The 25,485-nt window shown below is 35.3% G+C and overlaps 2 protein-coding genes and 1 long non-coding RNA gene across 5 annotated transcripts; 2 read left to right on the top strand and 1 right to left on the bottom strand.

Annotated features, from left to right (window-relative positions):
• The first annotated feature begins 152 nt into the window (after nucleotides 1-152).
• LOC148780318 (uncharacterized) lies at nucleotides 153-3,000 on the top strand. Of its 2 annotated transcripts, none has more exons than XR_016041079.1 (2): nucleotides 153-341; nucleotides 2,612-3,000. It is a non-coding gene; the product is annotated as an uncharacterized LOC148780318 (long non-coding RNA). The 2 variants fall into 2 exon arrangements; XR_016041078.1 differs by having other exon boundaries at nucleotides 162-345.
• A 4,742-nt stretch (nucleotides 3,001-7,742) lies between these two features.
• LOC18445406 (uncharacterized) lies at nucleotides 7,743-9,945 on the top strand. The gene has a single exon (XM_088847269.1). The coding sequence runs from the start codon at nucleotides 8,478-8,480 to the stop codon at nucleotides 9,537-9,539; it is 1,062 nt and encodes a 353-aa protein (XP_088703395.1). The 5' UTR covers nucleotides 7,743-8,477; the 3' UTR covers nucleotides 9,540-9,945.
• Nucleotides 9,946-13,677: 3,732 nt separating this feature from the next.
• LOC18445623 (UTP--glucose-1-phosphate uridylyltransferase) lies at nucleotides 13,678-25,277 on the bottom strand. Of its 2 annotated transcripts, XM_088847268.1 has the most exons (22): nucleotides 25,085-25,277; nucleotides 24,920-24,967; nucleotides 23,783-23,874; nucleotides 23,592-23,682; nucleotides 22,418-22,478; nucleotides 21,370-21,447; nucleotides 21,229-21,279; nucleotides 21,056-21,129; nucleotides 20,391-20,463; nucleotides 20,226-20,283; nucleotides 20,056-20,102; nucleotides 19,918-19,983; nucleotides 18,357-18,389; nucleotides 18,215-18,267; nucleotides 18,061-18,136; nucleotides 17,863-17,919; nucleotides 17,692-17,775; nucleotides 17,456-17,554; nucleotides 17,252-17,356; nucleotides 15,424-15,495; nucleotides 14,453-14,523; nucleotides 13,678-13,879 (listed from the first exon to the last, which is right to left on the bottom strand). In XM_088847268.1, exons 1-21 carry the CDS (start codon nucleotides 25,171-25,173, stop codon nucleotides 14,497-14,499), a joined length of 1,434 nt encoding a protein of 477 aa, XP_088703394.1. In that variant the 5' UTR covers nucleotides 25,174-25,277; the 3' UTR covers nucleotides 13,678-13,879; nucleotides 14,453-14,496. The 2 variants fall into 2 exon arrangements, with proteins under 2 accessions (XP_088703394.1, XP_006855606.1); XM_006855544.4 differs by lacking the exon at nucleotides 14,453-14,523.
• Nucleotides 25,278-25,485: the final 208 nt, after the last annotated feature.

The following is a 25,485-nucleotide window of genomic DNA, read 5'->3' on the forward strand; positions in this document are numbered from 1 at the left end:
GTGCATCTCTCGAGCCTGGCGCCCAAATCCAGCCAAGGACGCAGCCCCTCGTGACCCAAGAGCAAAAAGTCGTGTGCACCCCCCCCATCAACTACGGGCGAGGAGCCGTGGGGCATGGTGGGGGCGGGAGGGTGGGTGGTGGTGGTGGTGGTGGTGGTGGTGGTGGTGGTGGTGGGTTGATAGGGAGCGCGGTGAATGGGCTTGTGGAAGGAGTGTTTCAGCAGTTTGGGCAGAATATTGCGCAGGGGTTGATAGCGGACACTGGTGCTTCTGCAACTCTTACTGCTTTGGGTGGGGATGGTGGGGTTAGTGACTGGCTTTAGGGTGTGCAGATGACATGGGTTTGTGAGCTTCTCTCTCTCTCTCTCTTTATTTCGTTTTAGTGTTATGATGCCTTTTCCCTGTGCAATCTATGGAATCCTGAATTTGTGATGCAGGTATTCTCTTTCTATTTTTTTTTTATTTTAAAATTACATATGGATCTAAAGTAAAATTAAAAAAAGAAATATTTAGCAAACGGCCTTTTGACTACGGTGAGGTTTGTATAGAGGGAAGGGTTTTTATGCTTCCCTTAAAACGTAGAAGCTCTATCCTCCCCAGTCACCCAGCGGTCCGAATTTGATCAAGAGAGCCGCTTACCATTTGATTTTAGATCCGATGTCTTAAAGTATTTTATTTTGATTTTATTTTATATAAATTATATGAATATGAAATTTAGTACGTGTCTTCTTCTCATTTGATTTTAGATCCGATGTCTCAAAGTATTTTATTTTGATTTTATTTTATATAAATTATATGAATATGAAATTTAGTACGTGCTTTCTTCTCATTGGGGCGCATCTATAAAAAATATTAAAAATAAATTTTTGATAAAATATAATGACCAAAATACCCCTTAAAACTTTCAAGGGTATTTTGATCATTTTATTTTATTGAAAATAATTTTTTTATATATTTTTTTTTTGCCCGTGCGAGTTTAATATTTTATAGAAAAAAATAGTTTTTTTTTGTGTCAAAATAGTTTATAAAAAAAAAATTAAAATTAAAATAGTGTAGAGACGTGACATTGTGATTGGGGCAATCTTAGCCCTCCATTCATAATGGACGGTTGGATAAAGGAGACGATAGAACCCCTATGATGTAGGGGAAGCATAGAAAGTTTGCCCTTGTATAGAGCCAAGGCTATAAACAATCAAAATAAAGCGCCCCTTCAAATAGTGTTGAGAAATGTGGTTTGAATACTGGAAATCTTTATGATAGCCTTAAAATATATTTTCATCTTTAATTATAAAATTTAAGGCTTAAAAAATAGTGTAGATCGAGTAGATCATTGAAAACTTGAAATCTTGAAAATTGATGGTCGAAAATACGTTACTAGATGCCCTATTTTCAAAACTTGAAATCCATTTTTTTTCCTCATGTTCATGCATATTAATGTCAAGATGGTCAATTTAAGGATATTTGAGCATCTAAACAATCTCGATTATGGGTTGAAGCAGCTGTAACTGAATAATATTTAGAATAATTAATCTGTTATTGGTATTCTGATCGCTTGCCTCATAAAAAATGGTCCATCGGATATTTTATGCTGAGGTCTAAATTTTTGAGATTTTTAGTTTCAACCTCATTTTAGCCCCTATTCAAAGGTTCAATTCTCCGACGGCCACCACACCTTGTAATGGGCAAAGTCCAAACTGTTCCAAGGTGAAACTACCTGATGAAGAGCTTATTGTTAATAAAAAGGTTTAGGAGCGTGAGTATTTTTTAAATAGTATTTTTAAGCGAAAGAATTTTTTTTATTAGGTGTGTGAATATTTTCACGCTCGTGCATTCTTTCAAATGAATTGAAAATTAATTAATGTGAATATATCCTCACATCCACACCTAACCATATAAATGAATTACTTGACGTAAAATATTTTCATGCGAACCAAACAAGCGCAACAAGTTTGAAATTTAGACCTTCTCTAAACCTCAAAGGAGGGTGGTTCGAATAGGTGACCTTCGAAGCGGTTTCTGAGTATGGAAGACAGTTGGAAAGTTCAACATTTCGAACCGATTAGGCGGTTCAAAATTTGCCAATTTGGGAACTTCGAAATCGCCCCTTTCGCACAATAAAAAGTTTGGTTCAAAGGGTTGCATCTTTGAACCGGTTTTTACTTTGGAAGAAAAAACAACCAGTTTGAGATTTTAACTCTCGGAATGGGATAAAGTGTGACTAAAACAAAAGACTCGAACATATAGAATGTCATAGTAAAATGTCCCAAATGTACAATTTGGTCTTGAAGACAACCAAACTTTTTTTTCCTAATAATTATAGTAATACTAGTACTTTTCAGTGGATAATGATGATAATAAAAACTTAAAAAAATAAAAAAAATAAAAATAAAAATAAAAAAAGAAGAAGAAGTATGCCTAGTTGTTTTAATACAAGATATCTAGGATTTTAGATTTAGGTGTGGGTTGTATAAGGCTAAGGCTCAAAACAGTCAAAATAAGGTGCACCTTCAAATAGTATTGTAATATATTGTTTCAATACAATAGCGAATTGCCGTCAAAATTCAAACTTGATACTACCCTCCAATGGCGATTTGTTTCTTTGTTATGCAAGACCGTGTGGAGAGACTACTGCAAACCATGCGGAAATGGAAGCAGTTCTACAAGGCCTTCACATTCTTCATCAGAGTTTTGCCTTATTCCTTGTTCCATGGAGGGTAATTCGCTTAATGCTATCAAATGGTGTAATAGGATTTCTCGATTACCAAATAGATGGAGGTCATGGATATTAGTAATCAATTGCAAGTATCGTTTCAACATGTTTATCAGGAGGCTAATGAGACCGCATATGGTTTAACAAAGTGGGGTGTTCAATTGGGTGGTTTGATTATTTCAGTGTCTGTAGAGTTTTAATTTCTGTTGTAATTTTGCAATGTTCTCTATTACAAATTAATGAAATCCAAGTAACATTATCAAAATAAAAAAAAAGATATTGCTTTAGTACTAAAAGTCTTTATGATAGCCAGATAATTTATTTTCATCTCTAATACGAAATTTAAAACTTCAGTTGCGGTCATGGCCATGGTTTTCATCCCCACCACTAATACCACCACATTGATACCTTCAAAAAGCTAACTCCTAATCTACTTCGAAAAACAGATGGAAGCATGTCTTCCCCATTGAATTACCAAACAAAAAAAAAAAAAAAGAGCGAAAGTGTAGATCGAGCATATTTATAAACACTAGAAAATCTTGAAAATTAACGGTCTAAAAAATGCATCACAAGATGGCCTATTTCAAGACCTAAAATCTATTTTTTTCTTATGTCCCTACATCTAGAAGTTGAGATGATCGATTTGAGGATTTTTTAACATCAAAACCACCGCTTTTAGTAAATTTTTTAGGTGTGTCTTAATTTAATTGTTCAGGGCCTCACCCTTATATAAAAGTTTTCGTTTATATTTATGTTGACATTAGTTGTGTGCCCAAGGTTATTCTTTTAGTGGGAAATGGACCATATTTACTCTCTTCCGAATATTGGCTACCAAAAAAGCCCAATTTTACCTCATTTTTTGTGTTTTGAAACATCGATATGCGTGATAAACGTCTTGTGTGCAATTCATATGGGATTGTTTCACGAGAACAAATAAAATAAATAAATAAATGGAAATTTACATCCCACTCCCAGGCAACCCTTTCCGTGCTAATAAATAAGGATGAAGTTTCTGTAGGGCCTAGGCCTTATGAAAACAAAATAAAGTCTCGCCTCAAATACACATCTAAAAAGCACTTTCGGCATCAGAAATCTTCATGATGGCTCTAAAATTAATTTCTAACACCGACAAGAAAATTAGAAACTAAAAAAATGGTATAGATCTTGCAGATCTATGAACACTTATTTTTAGGAAGAAATGGATGGTTTAGATGATTTGTTGCAATATATACTATTTTTAAAATATTGAATCTTAATATTTTTGTACAATCATAATGTTCAAGCTGAGATGATTGATTTAAAGGTTTTTCAACACTTGATTTATAATTTTTGATGAGTTATGAGGGTAGCGGCCCTATCAAACCAAATTCCAATAAAGAAAGCCCTATATATTATTTTATTTTATTTTCTTCTAAACAAACCCCCCAGCATGCCTTTTCAAGTTTTTTTTTTTTTTCATTCCAAAGTCCCCTTGTATATTGAAAATAAAAGTAAAAAGAAATCCACACAATATCCCCTGCATAATTTATAGTTTTTAAGGCAAAATTATATAAACCTCCTGCATTTCAGTTCTACAAGTGGGCCCCTCACTAGTTTTGTCATTACACCCAAGCCTTGTTACGCTTTTCTTTTGTATACCGTAAGAAGATGCAATTTCGGCCCAAAAATGCAATTTGTGTCTCATAAACCCAAAAATGTTTTTTTAACTTTTAATTATAAATTTAAAACTTCAAAATGATGTTGATCAAGCATATAAATAAGCAGTTGTCATCTTGAAAATGGATGGTCTATATAATATGTTACAAAATACACTATTTTTTAATTTTTAATTTTTTATTTATTTTTCATCTCTATACATCTTGGGATCAAGATCGTCAATTGAATGATTTTCCAAAATGAGGACAATCTTGTTAATATTATCTCGCATTGGTATAAACAAGACCCCTCATGTCAACAAAGAATGATTGGGAAGCATCATTCCTCCTCCCTAAGTTCATAAAATAAATAAATAAATAAAAATGTCCCTCTACCCCTTGTTGTTGACGTCAATGGTGAAGGGAATTGTTTACATTCCGTATGGATATGAATAGGTCCATTAGTGTAAACAATACTCTACATAAAAAAAGAAAAAAAAAAAAAAAACTCTCCATAAATATCAGTTACTTACCAAATCAAAATCAATAAATTTCGAGTCAAGATTCCTTGGCGTTATTGTCAACAAATGCGTAGAGCTAATCCAAAACCTACAGTCTGTGTACGGAAAAAGCTTACCTAAGGTTACAACGTTATATTAAAAATTTATATTAGAGAAGTAAGGAGCATCTCAAAATTTTTTATAAAAAAAGCTTTTGGAAGTTAGAAAACCCCTTTCTAATTAATCATCTTGACCTTGAATTGTATGGATATAAAAAAAAATTATAAGTTTAACTCTTAAAAATTACGCATATTGTAATGTGATCTAGTCTATCTAGTTTCAAAATTTTCAAGTGTTTATAGATCTATTTGATCTACACTATTTTTTGAAATTTTAAATATCATAATTAGAGTTTTTTTGGGTAAGTTTAGTTGTAGGAATCAAACTTGAGATGTAATGTTGGTTGATGTCAACCGCTAATCACTCAAACCCAAGCCCGATTCCTAATTTCATAATTAGAATTAAACACATTTCAAGCTGCCATAAGATTTTTGACACCGAAACTACATCTTCTGACAAACTTTATAAGTGTGCCTTGTATAATATAAGATGGACACCTTATATAAATCCCACCCTTTAAGAAAACATAAATGGGTTTTTAATTCAATAGTATTTTGATAGGTGCGGTGTTTTATACTAATTCTTTAGTTGGGTTACACATGTACCATGGACACATTAATCTCTTACTTGTATAATATAAGATGGACACCTTATATAAATCACACCCTTTAAGAAAACATCAATGGGTTTTTAATTCAATAGTATTTTGATAGGTGTAGTGTTTTATACTAATTCTTTAGTTGGGTTACACATGTACCATGGACACATTAATCTCTTAGGTTTTAATTTTAATAGGTTCAAGTGGAAATTTAGATTGCAAAATGCTTAAAATGCATATAATAATTTTCTAAATTGAGGAAATTGCTGTTTTCGATGGTTTAAATTGAGCAAATTTTTACGAAACTATAGAAGTAATTGTTACTTTTGCTTGGCAAAAACAAAAAAAAAAAACTTCAAAGCAATTGATGAATAAGAGTTTTTTTTTTTTTGCTAATATATCGGTTGGAAAAGCGAGCACTTTGTCTGTCTTATTTTTTAGTGCATATACAATACTCCCGCGGGAGTTTACCCTGCATCTACTCCACTCCTAAGACCTACACAGAAGGATTTTTTCAATATGGATTTTTGAAGGAAATGTATACAAAGAGACCATTCATTTTTAATTCAAGGAGGTTACAATCACTTGTTTTTGTCAGATTTCAAATCGGGTAGTTGTGACTTAAGAGTATATCATTGACTAGATCTAAAGTTTTAAAAAAATATCTTGAACTTTGTTTCACACTCAAGCCATCCAATTTGACATCTAATCGCTAGTGACAATTGTCTTATAGTATACAATCCTAATTTCGGGAACCATCCAAGAATTAGTAGATAATTATTTCCAAAAGAAAACTTTTAATTTTGAGTTTTTTGACACTTAAGATCTAGCTCTTCAAAAATAGGACGATCTCTGTTCAACCTTGAGGCTTTTTTTTTTTGTCACATAGAGAGTTAAAATTAGAATTTCTTTTAGAAATTAGTCTATGCGTCGAAGAGGTTACAACCCCAAAATTTGGGTTCGTATCCTATATGGGTTTTACCTAAGGGATTAAATGGATAGTATTATACTTTATGTACGTGTACTATATTTTTACTTCTTTTTCGTGGTTTGTATAAAGCCTAGGCTTTCATCAAACAAAGTAAAGCCTCATCTCGAAGCATCATCTAGAAAGCACTTCGGGCTTTGAAAATCTCTATGTTGGTTGTAAAATCAATATCCAACACCAACTATGAATGTTGAAGCTCAAAAAATGGTACAGATCTTTCGAATATGTGAACACTTATTTTTAAGATAAAATGGACAATCTAGATTATATTTTCTGATGTGCAATATTTTTAGGGTTTGAAATCCTAATTTTTTTTTCAACCGTAACGGTCAAGGCCAAGATAATCGATTCAAAGGTTTTCCTATATGAAAACTACAATTTTTGGTAAGCTTTGTAGCGAGGCTTGTTTTGATTGGACTGCAATCGTATCAAAGCATTTTTCTGTTTTTTTTGTTTGGTCATTTTCGGATGGATGCAGTTTCTACAAGACTTAGGCCTCATGAAAGAAAAGTGAAGTCTAACTTTGAAATCTTAACTGGCGTGAGAAACTTAAAGATATCTTTAAAAATCCATTTCCACCACCAATTGTAGTTCAAAAAACAATATAGAGGTTTAAATAATGCGTTATAATATTCACCATTTTTAAAGCATAAAGTCTTATTCACTATTTTTAAAGCTTAAAGTCTTACTTTTATTTTTCACAACCATAATTATCAACGTCCCGGGACGGTAGAGTTGAAGATTTTCCAACACCAGAACATTTAACTGTAGGTAAAATTTGAGGTGAGGCTTTTCTTTTTGGAAAATTGTTTTGTGTGGGCTGGACTGCATTTCTACACGTACAGTCTAGAAAACATGCATTTTAAAGATGGATGCAAATAGTTGTTCTATCTAAAAACAATGGAAACTAACCGTCCAAATGTTTTTTTTGACTAGAATTATTATTTTTAATTGTTAAAATTAATTTATTTTTTCATATTCATGATCTCTATATTAGAGATTACATGCCTTTAAAAATTAAGTCTTAAAATCTATCTAATCCGCATTTTTTTTTTTTTTTTTTTCTCCCGGCCTTATCTTAACCTTTTACTTGTCTGAGGAAATAGGTGGGGCTTCAAGTGGGCAATTTCGGCCGCTTGTTGTGGTAATGTCAAGAAATTGGAACACGGAAGCATACGCGTAATTGAGCAAGTTCAAAAGACGACCATCATAATTACCTCAACTCAAACTCTACTCTACTCTACGCTCATTTCTCTCTTTGTACTTTCGTTGACTTCACATCCATAACAAGAATTCCCACTCACTCCTCCCCCCCCAAAACTCAAAGTCCACTGATTCTGAATTCCACAAAATTGAGAAATGGCCACTTGTTCCAATGGCTGCTACAAACACATCTTCTTCCTCTAATTCCTTCTCTGCACCTTCATCTCAGAAAAGAAAAGAAAAGAAAAGAAAATCAGTACCTTGTGCAATTTCATCACAAAATAGCCCATCTCCTTGCCCCTCCAACTTCATTATGAAAATGCTCATACTTTCTTATTGTAGTTCCATCCGAGAACCAACCCAACCTTTTATTTCTTAGTCTACAATTCCACTGAGAAAATCAAACTCTCCTGCGCAATTCAATCGAGCAAAAGAAAGAAAACCACCTTCTATCTTCTCAGCCGACCTGAAAAAAGCTGTCATCTCCAGATTTGCAGCTCCATTGACGGAAATCCTAAGTAGCTTCTCCAGTCCAAAAAAACCCAATATATTACATTCCTTCTTTTAATCTAACCTCAAAACCCATCTCCTCTCTTTGGTGCCACCTTGAATTTCTGCAATCAAACTTGAGAGAAAAGCTGCAATTCAACCCCAAACACGTCTTCTCTGTTCTTCTAACCCAACCCCAAAAACCATCTCATTTCAAGATTAGATCGCTGAGTCAATGGGGAAGCTAAATGTGGAGTCCATCATCATGCACTTCAGCCACCTCCACCAGCTCCAGCTCACCAACCTCGCCGCCGCTGATTGCTACCCACCAAGCCTGTGCTCAGGTTGCGGCCTTGCCTGCACCGCCTGGGCCTATAGATGCAACCCCTGCGCATTTTCTATGCACATAACATGCGCCCAGCTCCCCCAGAGCGTCACCCACCCCTCGCACCCGCCTCATCCCCTCTCTCTCCTCCCCTTCCCCGCCTACAAAGAAGGCTTCTTCCACTGCAACGCCTGCTCTCGCCAAGGCAGCAATTTCTCGTACCATTGCTCCATATGCGAGGTCGATCTCCACACTTTCTGCGCTTCTATGCCCCTCTCTTTGACAAATGTGACCCATGTTCACCCGCTGACCCTGGCCTTTGCACCGCCATATGTGAGCAGAGGATTCAGCTGCGATGTATGCAGTGGCGTCGGGGGTGACCACTGGCTCTACCGGTGTGCCGCATGCTGTTTCGACGCACACCTCCATTGTGCCACTGCCAATAGGCCTGCAAGCCAAACCCCGCCAAATGCACAACTTCCTAGGCTACAGACCCGTCCCCAAGCTCAGCCGGTGGTGGGTTTTCCTAGCGTGTATAGCCAACCAGGTGGGTCAAGCCAAGTGGTGGGTCAGGTCAATGTGGCAAGGCCAGTGGCCTGGCAAGGCTACGATGCAGGGGTACCAGGGGTTGTTGGGGTACAGGGCTATGGGGCGATGGCGCCCGGAGTGGTGAGGGCGCCTCAGGGCTCTGGGCCTGGTGCCATGGGCGCACCACAGGGCTATGTAGCCCGGCCGCCTGGTGCGGTGGCTGGGCAGGGGAATAATGGGCTGATGGAGACTCTTGTTCAGGCGTTTGTGGGGGGGATGGCGGACCAAATGGGGCAGAGTCTTTTGGGGGGGGTGTTGGGTGGTGGTAGGAATGGTGGTGGAAATGGTGGCGGCGGTGGCGATGGTGGGGATGGTGGCGGAGGAGTGGATGTTTCTGGCGGAGATGGAGGTGGGGTTGTGGATTTGGGGTCCACTGAGTACTGATCAACTTCTTTTCCCTCTCTCTCTCTCTCTCACTCACACACACACATAATGCTGTGTGCGTGTCCTCTCTCTCTCTCTCTCACTCACACACACACATAATGCTGTGTGCGTGTCCTCTCTCTCTCTCTATGGGGTGCAAGTTGCAGTTGTGCTTCTGCATCTTTACTTGTGTCATGTTCTCTCTCTCTCTCTCTCTCTCTGTCTATTTGGACATTCTCTGATCGTCTTCACAGCAAAATGTAAGGACTGCTCTCACTCTCTCCTCCCTGCCTTTGGCTTTCTGTCTGAACTTTTAGCTTCTTTGTAACTTAAACAGGCCACTGTTTGGATGGACGCAATGCGTCTTATATCGTGGCAAATAATAGCAAGATTTGCTTGTTTTATTTCACGCCTTTTTTTCTTTTTTATTTATGATGTCGCTTTTATTTTTATGAAAATTATTTATGAGACCCGTTGCTCTATTTCATGTTTGATTTGAATGACGAGGACTCTCAAACATCAATTTGCCATGGCCCCAGAACTGCAACTTCAACTCTTTGTGAGTGTCCAACATTGACCTGACCTTTCTCTTGTGGTTTGGTCAAGGGAGCCGATGCCTCAACATAACGTCCCACCCTCGTTCCCACCATTAACGTATTCAAAAAATAAAAAAATGGTTTATTTGACGTGTTGTGTCAAATATCGAAAGTTATTTCCCTTGATGTTCGAAAAATGAGAGTTTTAAAAAAGGGGTTAGGGTTGCGGTGATAGCACCCCTACACCCTAATCACTACATTATGGTATTCATGTTTCTTTATACCACCCCACCAGCGCCTTCAAAAAAAAAGCTAACTCTTAAATTATTTGAAAAAATGGGTACGGTCTGCCTTCTCTATTGAATTATCCCAAAAAATAAAAAGATGCAGGGCATTTTTTTTCTTGATTTGCAAGAGCCTGTCTCATAAAATGACTCTTTTTTGCGGTTTTTCTGAGAGTGGCTTTTGATAATTATTGAATGCATCCTAAGTCACACTAGAAACACTAGATGCATTTCTGCTTTAGATTCATAATTATCGTAGATTTCATGATCTAGGAAAGTTAAAAATGAATGGTCCCAAAGAAAACTCCAGTTATACATTATTTTTTATATTTCAAAATTTATCGTGATCTTGTTTGAAATTATGGACCTCTAAAATTATGATATTTGACTTACCTTTAGCTTTCTTTTGAATTGGTCAAGCAAGGATTACCATGTAAACATATTTCACCTTGAAAATAAAAGGTGAAAACAAATTACGAAGAGGATATACAAATTTCAACGGTTTTACCATAGCAATGAAGTGCACAATGAGATTTTACACAAGTATGTTACTATGTTCGTAACAGTATTATCATAATCGAACTGGCAACCAAATTGGTAAAAGTTTTGATGTATTGTTCAATACTGATTTGTCCGATCTGTCAAAATCAGTCAAATATTAATTTTGATCGGTGTTCAACCAAATTCAACTTTTATCTTGAACTAGAATGACCAAAGCACTGATCGGTTGTCCAACCAGCAGGACCACCGGTCTTGATAATTATGGTTTGTAATGTGTTCACATGCTCAAAAGCCATCATCTAGCAAATCCTATACCTGTCTACTGTTTTTCTATTAAGTAAAAAGAATTAGTCTCACTAAAATAACACCTCTACAGCCTTGTCATTTTGAAGAAACAAATTCTTGAAAACAGTATTTGATGAGTGGGGTGAGTTGTACATCTGCCCTGTTTTTTTAGGGATTTAGGACTCGAAACAAATCTTGAATTAGTGCAAACCTCTTTCCACTAAAGATCCAGGAATTCGGTTAGTGGATATCCGTAGACAGTCAAGAACTAATGATCTTTGAAAAGCTAAAATAAATTATCCAAAGATATACTATGGAACTAATTTTCTATACTCAAATTTCATTTCGTTTTGCCATTTTTTCAGGTTCAAGATGGTGGTGCCCTATATTTTAAACTGCAAACTTTTTGGGCCAAAATCTACCTCCAGGATATTTACCCTAGGAAAAAGTTTATATAAGGATGCTACCTTATAATGTAGAACTACGGATGCCCCTAAAAAGTCCATCGGAAAATGTAGTTTTAATGTTGAAAAACCCTTTGATTGATCATCTCGACATCAAGATGTATGACTATGAAAAATAACAAGATTTTAAGTCTATAAAATAATGCATTTTACAACATATTATCTACACCGTCCATTTTCAAGATTTTCATATGTTTATGAATCTACTTGATTTTAACCATTTTTGAAATTTATAATTTTATAATTAGATATAAAATTAGATTTTGAGATAATCCTAAGAACATTTTACCTCAAAAATTATATAAATTTGCAGGTACACCTTACCTCTACACCTACGGATGCATCTGTATGCAAACGGCACCCTTTACCCTATGCCTTATGATGAAGAACATCTATTCTATTTATTGATAATTAAAATCAGGTACATTAATCTCCACCATCGGTCATTCACTTCATTTCTGAGTTACTAACCTCGAAAGAATTCCCATTCTAGGATTGGCATGGCCGGGCCAGCCCTGGCTCTAGTCCCCATTAGATCGGCCTAGGCCCGGTCCTGTCCAGATTGGGCCAAAGAGGCCCCAGCCCGCCCTGGACATATAGGACTCGGCTGGGCCAAATAAAATTAAAAAATATAAAGAAAAGAAAAGCGGGCCTACCCTGAGCTGTGGTTGCTCGGTTCTCATGCTACATTATGCGGCCCGAGTCCTCGTTTTTTGGGGTCCTGGGGGTCCATTACCATCCCTATTCCGTTCACAATGTTCGATATCTGTAGTCATGTGAATGATTGATTAGGATGGTGGTCCACATCTCTCTCAATCGCCATCCAATTAGTGCGGTGCCGAGCCTCGTGACTTTTAACATTCCACGAGGTCAAGACCATTTTCCATTCTGTGAATCTTAAAACGTACTTCCGTTCTTAATATCGTCTCTCTCTATTCCGTATCCATCACAGCAATCTCCTGGATGAAATTACATATGCACTGGATATATTTTACGGAATTAAAAATGGTCTTTTGATATATTTACTTTGAGGTTAACAATTTTCAAGATTTTCTACTTCCCAATTTACCCTATCCAATTCTTTTTTGATTAAAAATCAGTTCAAAGACTCAACCTTCAAATGGAACTTTTCTTAAAATGGCCGATCAAAGATCCAAATTTCCAACGGCCCTAAATGCATAGGAGTTTCGAGGTTCGAAACCGCCTTGCATACTCTACAATAAAGTGTGCTAAGCAGTTCAAAGGTTCGATTTTCAACATGCATAAATATATGTTCCACATGCAGTTTAGAGTAGTTAAAAAGTCCAATCTTTGAACTGCCTACTTTAATGTTTTTTTTTTATAGCAATAAGCAGTAGTTAGAGCGGATGGATTGGCTATTTTTTACCAAAATAAATAAATAAATATATAAATACAATGAAACTATTTACTTTAAAAACAAGGTGGGCAAGGTTGGCACAGTTAATTTTGACCATTGAATGTAAAATTAAGTAATTGTATTTATTGCATTGACCAAACACAAAGTTCAAAATAATTTTTTTTCCAAATTTGTAACACACCCAAACTAATCATATTTGATACATGACAATTATAAGTAAGGGTGTGGTTTCCATAAAGTTGCAACCTTAAACAATCCAATCAAGACACACCTTCAAATTTGATCATAACATATTAAACATATGATCACATAGATCAAATAGATCTATAAATAGATCAAACATTGATCAAATAGATCTATAAACATATGAAAATTTTAAAAATGGATGGTCTAGATAATGTGTTGTAAGACGCACTATTTCTAAGACTCAAAATCTTTTTTTCTTTCATAATCATTCATCCTGATGTCGAGATGCTCAATTAGAAGGTTTTTCAACATTCAAATAATATTTTCCAATATATTTTTGAGGTGCATCCGTAGTTCTACATTTTACATTTTAAGGTTGCAACTTTATACAAACTTTTTCCTATAAGTAATTGTGACCTACCAAACGTGAATAGTCGTATTCAATTCCATTTTTTTATTCCATAAATTATTTTTGGGTCCGTAAATTTCCTTCGTGAATGCTTATTAATGGAGGGGAGACTTTCCTTTTAAGACAAGCAAAAATACCATACTATTTATTACGTTGATTAGGGGTGAGCACCATACAAACCAAAATTCAGCTACATCTGAGGGAAAAGAGAGAGGATATCCTCGAAATTCTTCATCACATAGCAATTAATTATATTCATTCATCCACAATCGGAGCGAGAAAGAGAAACCCTTATATATCCTCGAAACTCTTAATCACCTGCAAGTCACAAGAAACCCTCATAAATGCATAACATTGTCAAAATTTAAATTAAGATAAAATAAAATTAAAAAAAAAAATAAAAAAGAAGGAAAAGACAGGGATCTAACTCCTCTGAAGTCACCCATATATTTTTTGGAAAAAAAGAAGAATAATACCCAAACAGACCCCATTATAGAGGAATTCAACTAGAACCATTTCTGTTCTAGTCTAATCCCAAAGCATTACAATCTCTTACCATATTAAAAAGCACATTAAGTTAGAAAATTTGCATCTGATAACCAAGAGCACATGAGACCATAGTTACCAAGTTAGGAAATAATAAATTATCGACATACCAAAACATGAGTAATAAATCGGTTTACTTCAAAACATCGGAGGAAAAAATCAGGTAAAAAATACGGATCGCCAAAAAGTAAGAGAAGTTATAAAATCGTGAATATTTCGGATTTGGTTCAAAAAAAAGTAGTGAAAAAATCAGATATGTAAGGATGACAAAATATAGGATTATGATTAGTAGTTGTTGCATATATATACATTAAAGCCATTTAAATAATATTTTTATAGCCTTACTAGTGTCATGAGAGTTGATACTTGACAATTTTTTGTTGAAACTTTCAAAAAATCCAGCAACAATGCTTACTCTGTTATCACAGCACAAAACAAATCATAGATTTATTGGAAGCATAACATGAAACAACAACAATACTAAACATAAGAACTAATTAGCAAATAACAAGAACACTGACCCAAGGTATAGGATTATTTCTCAAAGGAAATAAACAAAAACCACCCTCAATATAGGATTGCATTAATTAAAAGAAAACAAAAAAGCCCAAATATGTGAAATAGTGGTCCATCTAAAATGCTATGTTAATAAAAAAATAAAAAATGAAACTAATCAAACTTCTCTATGCATAAAAAAAGCTCTATGCATAAAAAAAAACAGCAAATTACTTAAGCAAATTCGAATCTCGTACTGATTTCCTAGCTACCTAAATCTTTAATATCATTGAATCTCTCTCTTGCTCTCTATAAGGACGCTATGGGTTCAAAGAAAACGATTTTTCATTAGGTTACTCTTCTTCTAGCTATTATTTTGAGATATACAATTGTTTGATTACTTTTTTTTGGGGGAATATATTGCTTGTATTTTTCGTACACTTTTTCCAAAGGAACTCATTGATGAAATTTTTAATGGAAATTTTTGTTAAATCAAGATTCTTAATTTACTCCCCCTTTTAATGTATTTATCTTTAAACCAAAATTCAATAATATTAAATTAATGAAGAAATAAAGTGATAGGGAAAAGGTTTTTTAGTTTTTTTGAAAAAATTTCAAATAGAGACTTATATTGGTTCCATTAAAAAAATACGATTTTTTGACGATCTTTTGAAAACTCAAAAGTTCTTCACGGATCTCAAAAAATTGAAGAGTTTTTGAAAAAATCGTGTTTTAAACGGAGACTTACTAATCTTGAGACCGAAAGATATATGGCAGTGAAAAACAATAGAACTTTGAAACTAAATGGAAGATGTAGCTACCTTGTTCTCAATGACGGCTCCATCAGGAATTTCCAGTTTCTCTCCCGGTTTAGCAGCAATGGTCACTTGTCCCTTCAACAGTATCAGATCACAGTCAGATTGTGATAGAAATCTCTAGTAGAACAAGTGAATGAGAACACGATCATGTTATAGTCCTCAATAGCCGTCAAACAATCGAGAATGGCAAGTGTCTTTTTGAGAGAGAGAGAGAGAGAGATTTGCAATCCTTTTGAGAATCTTACAAGGGGAACAGTAAATATGTAACTGTAAAACAAAATCACCTATAAACTACAAAAGATAGGCACATAATGCATCTGAGTATGAAAAATGATAGGGCAAGGGACAGTATGAGCAGATTACTATGTATCGATGAGCTCCATTCAGTGAAAATACTGAATTCCTAGTCGATCAGCACTCCTTCCAGTGGATCTAGCTAAGCGATTCGAAAAAGAGCAAGAAAGGCCAGTTATAACCACACCAGCAATAAACAATGTTTTCTGGATTCCATTTACATGGAAGATCAAGAGAAAGCTTATAACCACACCAGCAATAAACAAGGTTTTCTAGATACCATTTACATGGTGGATCAAGAGAAAGCTGGTGACAACAGTTAGGATGTATTCACACTTCATGTTCCGTGCGACTCGGATCGCAGGATGAGCTTATTGTATCTAAAGCTAAATGTGAGAGGTACATTTGCAATGTATTTTAAACAATAAGGCATCCTATTGAATCTTGTTTGTGTGTTACTCAAGACTGGTTACATTTCTAGAGAGTGGTTATTTATCATTCTACACCTATAGCTCCCTCAAAAAAAAAAGGAGTTCCGTTACCCAGCGAAAGACTACTCTGGGTACTAACGTGGGGTGGACTTCTTACTCAAGCAAGTAATACTGAGCAAGTTCTTTCTTTCTTTTGGGTAGTTTGTAGCAGGAATCGAACTTGAAATGTAGTCTTGTTAGGGTCAATTGCTAACCATAAGCCAGATTCTTACTGAGAAATCATTTCCTCCTCTAAGAAAAGCAATCCTTGTAGAGTTTAGACTCACTTTCTGGATTGCTATTCCTTTCTTGAGTTTATCAGAAAAAAGGAAAGATAAATTCATCAAAATACACCTCATATTAACTATTTTACATTTTACCCATGTGTTTTGATTTAATTTCAAATTGCCCAACAAAATACATATGATTTTGAGTTGGAATAGTAGGAAAAGAGTAAGATGTTAAGTAGTTTATAAGTGAAGTATATTTTGATAAAGTTCGCAGAAGAAATTATAGCCAGGTCAATAGAAAACTGGTTGCAAAAACCAAGACAATTACTGAATATCTAGCAACAAGAAGCATAAAACAGACATGTCTGAGAATGGAAGGAAATGGATTAATAAGGCAGCAGCTTAACCTATAATACGTGGGCAAAAATGGAAAAATGCGAAAAATGCAGACTAATGGTCAGACTCTAGGGAATAAAGAACTACTCAAAATTAGATAAGGAATGCAAATAATAATAATCATTTAACAGGGATGTGAACTATAAGCCAGTGCAACATGAAAAACCTATCATGGTACATTGGGGTTATTACCGTTAAATGAGATGATGGGTGATGATGGAGAGACAGTGGAACCCACTAGAATCAGTTCATGTTACCAAATGGTGATCCCACCCTCCATCATTATCCAGCATATCAACAGATGGTGAAACCAAAAAGGACTCTGATTTTGCTTTACTTTCCTACATTCCGTCCAACTGTAATTTTCTCCTATTATTCATAAGGGATAAAAAGCAACTGCCTTACAAAGATATTCAAATATAACAGCATCACAAATCATACCTTGAGGGCAACACCAGCACCAAACCAAACATCACCCGAGACCTTTAAACTATCAAGTTCAATGATGCTAGGTATCGACTTGAAGCGACTAAGAAAGTTGCCAACCTGCATAGAAGTAAAAGGTTGAGACAAAATCACACTGTATCTATTTCATCAAACTGTCTCTATTCTCATGACTATCCATCCCTAAGCAGGCAGATGCACCTTTTTGAATTCAGGCCCCAACTCGATGGAGGGATTTGCAGGGTTTGCTCTGGTTTTACTTCGAATTACAAAGCCATCGACCAACGTATAAAGATCCGACTGAAAAAAACCAAAATCAGAATAAAACGACTAAGCCAAAGCCACCAACAAGGATCGATGTCTTACTTTTTGATTTTTTCAAGTTTCAACTATAGAGCAAAGGAAGGATCGTGTTAAGCTACAAACTATCACCAAACCTGGACAAGAAGTAAGTCGGATGTTGCCTTCACTGGAAGGAATCTTGAACGTGGAACATTAATACCAATGGCTTGATCAAAGAACTGGATACCAAACAGTTGGACAGTGTTGATATAAGAATTCTCAACTGATAAAGCTCAGAAAAGAGAGAGATTTCATATTGCATGTACCCTTATAGCTGCACCAGCTGCTGTTTCCAGCTGAAGAACTTTGAAACCATCGACTTCCTGCATATGTATTGAACCTTTTTTAAACTATATGCACATATATTCTATCAATATAAACATTTATTTTTTAACAAAGGACATAAACAATTACTTAGAAGATTAATTGTAACTGTAATGCAGATAACAAGAAAATGCTTGGACCTTAGGATTTGGAATTATCTCCATCTTCAGTGCATCAGATTCCACAAGCCGTTTAATGGCCTTCAAATTTACCCATCTGCACAAATAGAAATTCATTTCCCAAATGTTCCATAAATTACTGTGGGAGAGAAATCAGGTTAATTAGTTCACGTACAAGTTGTTGGTATTGAAAATCTTGAACTTCTCTATTGACTTGAACTCGTTAACCTGAATGGGACATAAACGACAGTTTGCATCAAATGCCCATAACCATAACCATAACCAAATGGGTATTCAAGGAAGACCACAAAACTTACATGTTCATCGGGAACTTGTGCTATTTCCAGGAGCTGCATCCAATAGAGGAAGCAATATGTCATGGCAAATACATTCAATAACATAAGGGCAAGCTTTCTATGCTTCCCCTACAGCATAAAACTTATATAATTCCCTTTATCCAACCGTCCATTCTAAATGGAAGGCTAAGATTGCCCCAATCACAATGTCACGTCTCTACACTATTTTATTTTTAATTTTTTTTTCTATAAACTATTTTGACACCAAATTTTGGACGTCCAATCCTCTATTAAACTTGCGAAAAATATAAAAAAATATTTCCAATAAAATAAAATGACCAAAATACCCCTGAAAATTTCAAAAGGGTATTTTGGTCATTATATTTTATCAAAAAAATATTTTTAATTTTTTTATAGGTACGCCCCAATGAGAATATGGCACGTACCAAATTTCATATTCATAAAATTTGTATTAAAAAAATTAAAAATAAAATACTTTGAGACGTTGGATCTAAGATCAAACAGTGAGTTGCTCTCTTGATCAAAATTGGATGGCTGGATGGTAGGGGAAGCATATATCTTCTATGCTGTAGGGGAAGTATAGAAACCTTTCCCCTAACATAAAGCTGGTTCCAAAGATAAACTACAATACTAACATGCAGATAAAGTAAATTTCCTGAAAAAAACATAAAAATAGAAACCAAGAAGACAGCAAAGGAGAATACAGAAGGAAGTTTTGTGCGGGATCTAGGTTCTGACGATAGGAGCTGCTACAACCAGCAATGTAAAGATTTGCGGACAGCTCATGGACCTATTCTTAGCTATGTATGAATGAAGACTATTCACAATATCGAGTCAACACAAACAATTCCTTTCAACAGCTCCTTGGTTGTTGCTAAAACTAGCTTTTAACCACATAAATTATCCTCTATATATCACCTCTCCAACACTGATCAAAGTTGGCAAGACCAAAATATGGATTGCATCCAACACAAGCAAGCAACTGGACAGCAAGCTTCTCGTCAAGATGCTGAAACTTTAAACTACCAAATTATTTTTTATTTTTCAAATATGAGGAACCTTTAATTTTATAAATTGGTGTTTTTCGCCACAAGCTAGGCACAGTTAGACAAGGAAGATTCAAGCTTTTTTTTGTTCAGGTGGATCAGCTTGGTTTGCAAGAGAAAGGTTCAAACCCAATACCTCTCTTCCTACACCCCAGGTGTCTCATTATCAAGCCCAAGGCTTGGTTGACGGTGCAGTTTCTGAACCTTAGCTGCCCAATGCATACTCCTTTTTACAGAGTTCTGATATACTTTGTAACTTCTTTAGCAGTCTTAATTTTTCATATTCTATTTAAATCCCTTTTTTTTTCAGGGTTATAGCCCTATGTAACGAATCTATCTCACTTGATCCACAAAATCTAAGGTTGGATGAGTAATAGAACCATGCATTCGAGAAAACATTTTTAGAAAGTGAATATTATTATTATTCTGAAGAGTTAAAAGAAGGCTTAAAATGTAATATTAAGACAAATAAATGCAATTGTCTTAGATGAACAGGAAGCTTTTTGGTCACGAACCTGGACCCGTCCTTCATATGAGATAAGAGTGCCACCCTTCACATCTGCAAGAGTCTTTGGTGTCACCTATAGAAACCCCAAAATGTTAGAAGGGAACAAGCTTGAACAAGTTGCCAAATAAAGTTTCACTTCATGTACCTCCATACAGTATTCATTCTGATTCTGGATCAAGTGGTTTAGAATTTCTGTTCAAGTCAACTAAGGAAAACTCATAAGAATATATTTAGTCATAGATTGAATGGTTGACTAACTAGAGCTAATCACACAACAGTAGAAATATATCAGAAAGGGATCCCATATGAGGATACTTAGGTCGACAATAGCCCCAAGGTTGTCAGAGTTGGCAATAAAAACATACTCCTTTCCCTGTAAGCATAAAAGGAAATTTGTAAGTAAGCAAATCTGAAAGTAAGAAAAAATGTAGTTAAGTTTCTCGACATGCAAGTGTGCCGCCTAACAGTATGGACACAAACCTGTGACAATAGTGCATCAAGCTTGCCACTGTTCAATAAGGAGGGGAAGACATCACCATGGCCGGGAGGATACCTTCACACGAGAAGTGCATGCATGAGCGCAACCTTTGACAGGCTTACCTGACTGACTACATAGATGAAACCCCTAGTTGCACTCTCAGGAAGAAAGGAAACAGATTCTATAGAAACATTCTAAAGCATGTATGAAATTTACATTGCCTAATGCTAAGCTCATTAATAAAGCTACTACTTTGAAATTGATAAAGCCCCCCCAGGACCATGATATTATATACGTAGGGAAAGAAAAGAAGTAATTAACAGAAGCAGCCTATGCATCAGCTTGTTACTATAAGCTAACTAATTATCACTACTACTATTTATTGTGAAATCCTAATAATCCTAATCCATTACTCACTAAAGAAACAACACAATCGAAAATTCCCATATATATAAGATGCCTTCTTATTTTACCAACAATTAAAGAGAAATGGAGATCATACTCTTCTGACATTTTTCCAGTAATGTTCCAGAATGACAACATCTTATTGCACTCTCTAGAGAATTTTGCAGATTTTTCAATAATATCAAGTAAATTATAATAGCCTTCTACAATCCAGCAAACTGAAAATCATAACTAGCAAGTCCCTAATTTGAAAATGACTTACCAACCATCCTTTCCCGCATTTCCCTTGCAAGGTAATGGCATAAAATCCTCAACAACAAGACGAGGGTATTGACTCTAATAAGGCAGTCCAAACCAAAGGAAATGTCAGTTCCAGGATAAACATCCATATTGCCATCATACTAAAAAAAACTTAAGCAGCACATGTTTCCTGACCTGATTAAAGGTGTGAATAATGATGTTTGAGTTGGAGTATTTCTCCACGATCTGCAAAACATGGTCAACCAATGGTGAAGTAAGAACAGCCCTCAAGATAATTCACATGAGATATCAAATAAGATAAGTAGCAGCACCCACCTTCAAGGTGTCATCGTGCGTATTGAATGAATTCATCAGGAGCAAAGGTACATTGCACCCGTATTTTGTGTTTAAATTCTGCAAAAAATAAATAGAGGAGTAGAGGTTATTACCAAAATAGGTTTGCAAACAGGACCAAACAGGACCGACTTGATTAGTATACAACTAATATGGCCACAACTTATTGAATGAGATAGTAATGAAAAAAATAAAGAGAAATTTATGCTCATGTCCCTCTAAATTTGCATGAATACATAAACCCCCCAAAATGTTGTATTTTATGTTCATACTCTTTTTGACCTTCAAGATCCCAAGTAATAAGTTAAGGGATGATTTCGGGTCATGAAGATCCAAAGCAATTTTCCTTTTTTTTTGCCCTTTTAAGTTATCACTTTCGGATCTTCAAGATCCGAAGTCATTTCATAGCTTTGGACCTTGAAAGTCCGAAGCCAATATCTCAAAAAATACATTTAGACCAAATTATAGCCATGGCTATTGCCTTGGAGAAAATGGGTATGATGTCCAAAAGCCCACAAGGCGAGGACGTTATAGCCATGGCCTTTGCTATAGACCTCACCTCACAAAATACATTGTGAGGCCGTGACGTTATATAACAATTTGAAATGCCTCTCTCGTCGATGGTATACAGTCATGGCCTCAAGGGCTCCATGGCCTCCCCACATGTTTGTGAGCTGAAGCGATTCCCTTAAAGCCAATAATACTTCACCACGGGTTTTGTACGAGATGAGAACTTCAAGGTTCCAAGAAGAAGCTCCAAAGCCAACAAATGACTTCAGATCTTGAAGATCCGAAGTGGGGCATTTTGGGAAAAAAAATAGAAGAAAAGGTATGAACGTAAAATACAACATTTGGGGAATTTTTATAATAGCAAAAGTTATGGGGAACAAGAGCATAAATTTCTCAAAAATAAAAGGTCACAAAAAGAAAGAAAAGACAAAGGAATAAAGAAAAAGGTAAAGATAGAAAAGAAAAGGAATAAAATAAAGAATATTCAGCATCACAAACAGACAATATGGTAATCACTGACCTCAATCTGGATCACAATTAGATCAAGAAAGGTCAAGCCATTCCGCACTTCAATGACAGATCTGCAAATAATTAAAGAAATATTAAAAAAATCCAATGACAATTTATATGGTAAAATCGCAAGGAAGACATAATCAGGCATTAGAAGCAATTTCCATCCCCAATGGGTATGAAAAAGGTTCACCTTTAGAAACTTGCATACATAAGAATGTCAAACATTAATGGAAAATCAAAGGATCCCAAGAAACTTTGGAAATGACAGAAAAGAAATGCACTAGTGAGCTTCTTAAAAAACTGGGCGAAGAATGTAAGTATAAAATACAGGAGATCATTTGCTAAGAATCGTTTACATCACAACATACAATGCCAAAAAGATCAGATTTTAGCCAAAATATTCAAGTCAAGGAATAATATGCACAATTACCTAGCTTTTTAAGGATGCAATTAAGGAAATTAGATACAGGTTAGTCAATGTTGAGTGATATACAGAAACTCTACTGCAAACTAACCATAATTGCAATTCTAACAAATGTTGCCACAAAAGTCTAAACAATTTTAACAAATGATTAACAAGAAGTAACTCTCTTAGAAAGATGTTCCCCTTATCTTCTCCCATCTACAGTTTTGATTGCAGTTTCTTATCCCATTTGCTGTTGTATGGAATTATAAAACAGGAGACATGGCGAACTTTCTATGAATAAAATATTTTTTTGCCCATAAAAATAACTCAAAATATATAGGAAATTGCTTGAGAAAGGAACACTAAATGGTAAATAACCTTAATGAATTGAAGTGCAATGAAACTTTTGTGAAATGGCAAAGAACTGAAAGAACATTAACATAAGGACACAAAATGAATAAATTTCAATACATACTGCGAAACATCATTCATGAGAGCATGGAAAACAGTATGTTGTATCTTTTGATTAGGTTTAAAAAATTAATGATCAAATAATTCAAATATCCAATAGATGCTGAACCATAGACTATTTAAGAACGACATATAAACTACTCATTAAGAAAAGAAGGATGATACAAATAAGAAAAAAATAAAATATTCAATGAAGAAGACATACAAAATACAGTTTATTTTATCATCTCACATTACGATAAGACTACAACGTTTATGAAATTGATAAATTAAAAAATACAATGCCATTTGGAATAACACTTACTTGGGACCAGTACACCCCATAGTTGTTCCCAGTCCCCCATTAAGCTTCAAAACCACAAGCTTGTCCAGAAGCTTTTTAATCTCTGATAAGTCTGAAATTTTCAGAAGTCACTAGTGAGAATCAGCTGTCAATAGTTAAACATGAATTCTCCACCCATATTGCTATTCTAATCAAATAAAATTAAATCATACCATCAGAAGGAGGTGCTAAAGTCTCATAGGGAACCACAACTTTATCAGTTGGAGTCTTAATCTTTGCCCATTCAATCTGCTGTGCATCGCCACTGCCACAACAAAATGATTTACATCTCAATATTAACCAAAAAATTTCAAATACATATAAAAACTATAACAATAGATAAATACAGGAAATTAGTCAACAAGAAGGCCGAAATGTGAAAACATATAAAAGGAAACGTACGCATCTGAGAATCGACCGGAAACAAAAAGGGATTTTTGGCATGGATATTGAAATCAAAGGTTTTGAAAATGAACAAAATATAACAGAGAAATGGCACTTGACAAGACTGAGATCAAAGCAACATAGCCAAAATTTGTATTTACTTGTTTATGTGGGAAGGTCATATTGGTTTGCATGAGGGCCGAATTTCCTTACTAGTGTCGAGGAAACAATGTGAAATTACATCATAGAGTAGATCATAAAACAGTCAGTATTTCCAAGTAGAAGACTAGCAATAATAGAAAAATGCGAAAATGAACAAAGAAAATGTCAATAAAACAACTGAAGTTTTGGAATAAAAAGAATTAAGGAAAAACGTTAACAATTATCTCAAAACAAAAGATCAAAGATCAGCTGCAGTTTCCAAATCAGAATGTTCATGATGACCATTGTGAAAATTGGAATAAAAATCACACAAAACAGATCATAAATCAGCTGGAACTATTAAAACAGACGTCATTATCTGATCAGGAGGACCAGAATTGACGCATGGGAAGATAAATAACCCCTACAAATGGACCAAAAAACAGGGGAACTATCAGAAAATTTTGAAAATGCAAAATTTGTGAAAATGAGCAGATTTTAAAAAGGCAGAATTTTCTAATCAGAATACCAACAGCTTAAATGCATGCTAAAATTTGTTCTCGATAACCAAAAACTCGATCAAATAACATCGGGGGTAAACTAATCCCAAAGCTGGATGATAAGAATATTTGAATCCCAAAGCTAGATGATCAGAATATTTGAAATAACAATTTCGTGAAATCTATCAGAATGCATTCCGAATTTTTCCAAAATTCTTGTGTCCTTTACATGCGAAAATGGACAAATCATCAGATGAAAAGGATTATAAATGAGCCAGCACATACCTGAGATAGCGAGAAACAAGATTAATGCAGCCAAATTTCTCACTTTCACTGCAATAGATAAAACACACAAATAATAGATAAATGAGAATCCCAAAGAACAAACTGGCACCAAAATGAATAGAAAACGGGAAATTCATAGGGATCTAAAACTGCTTCAATTCTTGCCTGATCTGATTGAGGCCTGCAACAGCCGATTGGAGTTTCAAGATCTTCTCAGACTCAGAACTCGCAGGTTTTGTAGCAACTGCCGCCATTAGAGAGACCTTAAAGCCGAAGAAGATGAAATGCTTCAAAATTTAATGGCAGAGAGTGTATTGAAAGGCGAACCGGAAGCAACAGAAGGAGTGAGGGCCTGGCTTTATAGGCGAAAAATAACCTAAACTACCTCAGCCTTTTGTCTCAATTCCAATATGCCCCAAACTCTGCATTGCAACTCAAAGTTCCCCGCTAATTTAAGCGTGGTTTTGATATTTCCATAGGATACTGTAATTTGGCGCGCAATCCCAATGTCATAAATGACTATTTTAGCCCTGCTTAGTCAAAATTAGGGCATACTCCTCAATGCG

Source organism: Amborella trichopoda, chromosome 9, assembly GCF_054954075.1.
Source record: "Amborella trichopoda isolate Santa Cruz 75 chromosome 9, AtrichopodaSantaCruz75HAP2 v2.0, whole genome shotgun sequence".
NCBI classification, from domain to species: Eukaryota; Viridiplantae; Streptophyta; class Magnoliopsida; order Amborellales; family Amborellaceae; genus Amborella; species Amborella trichopoda.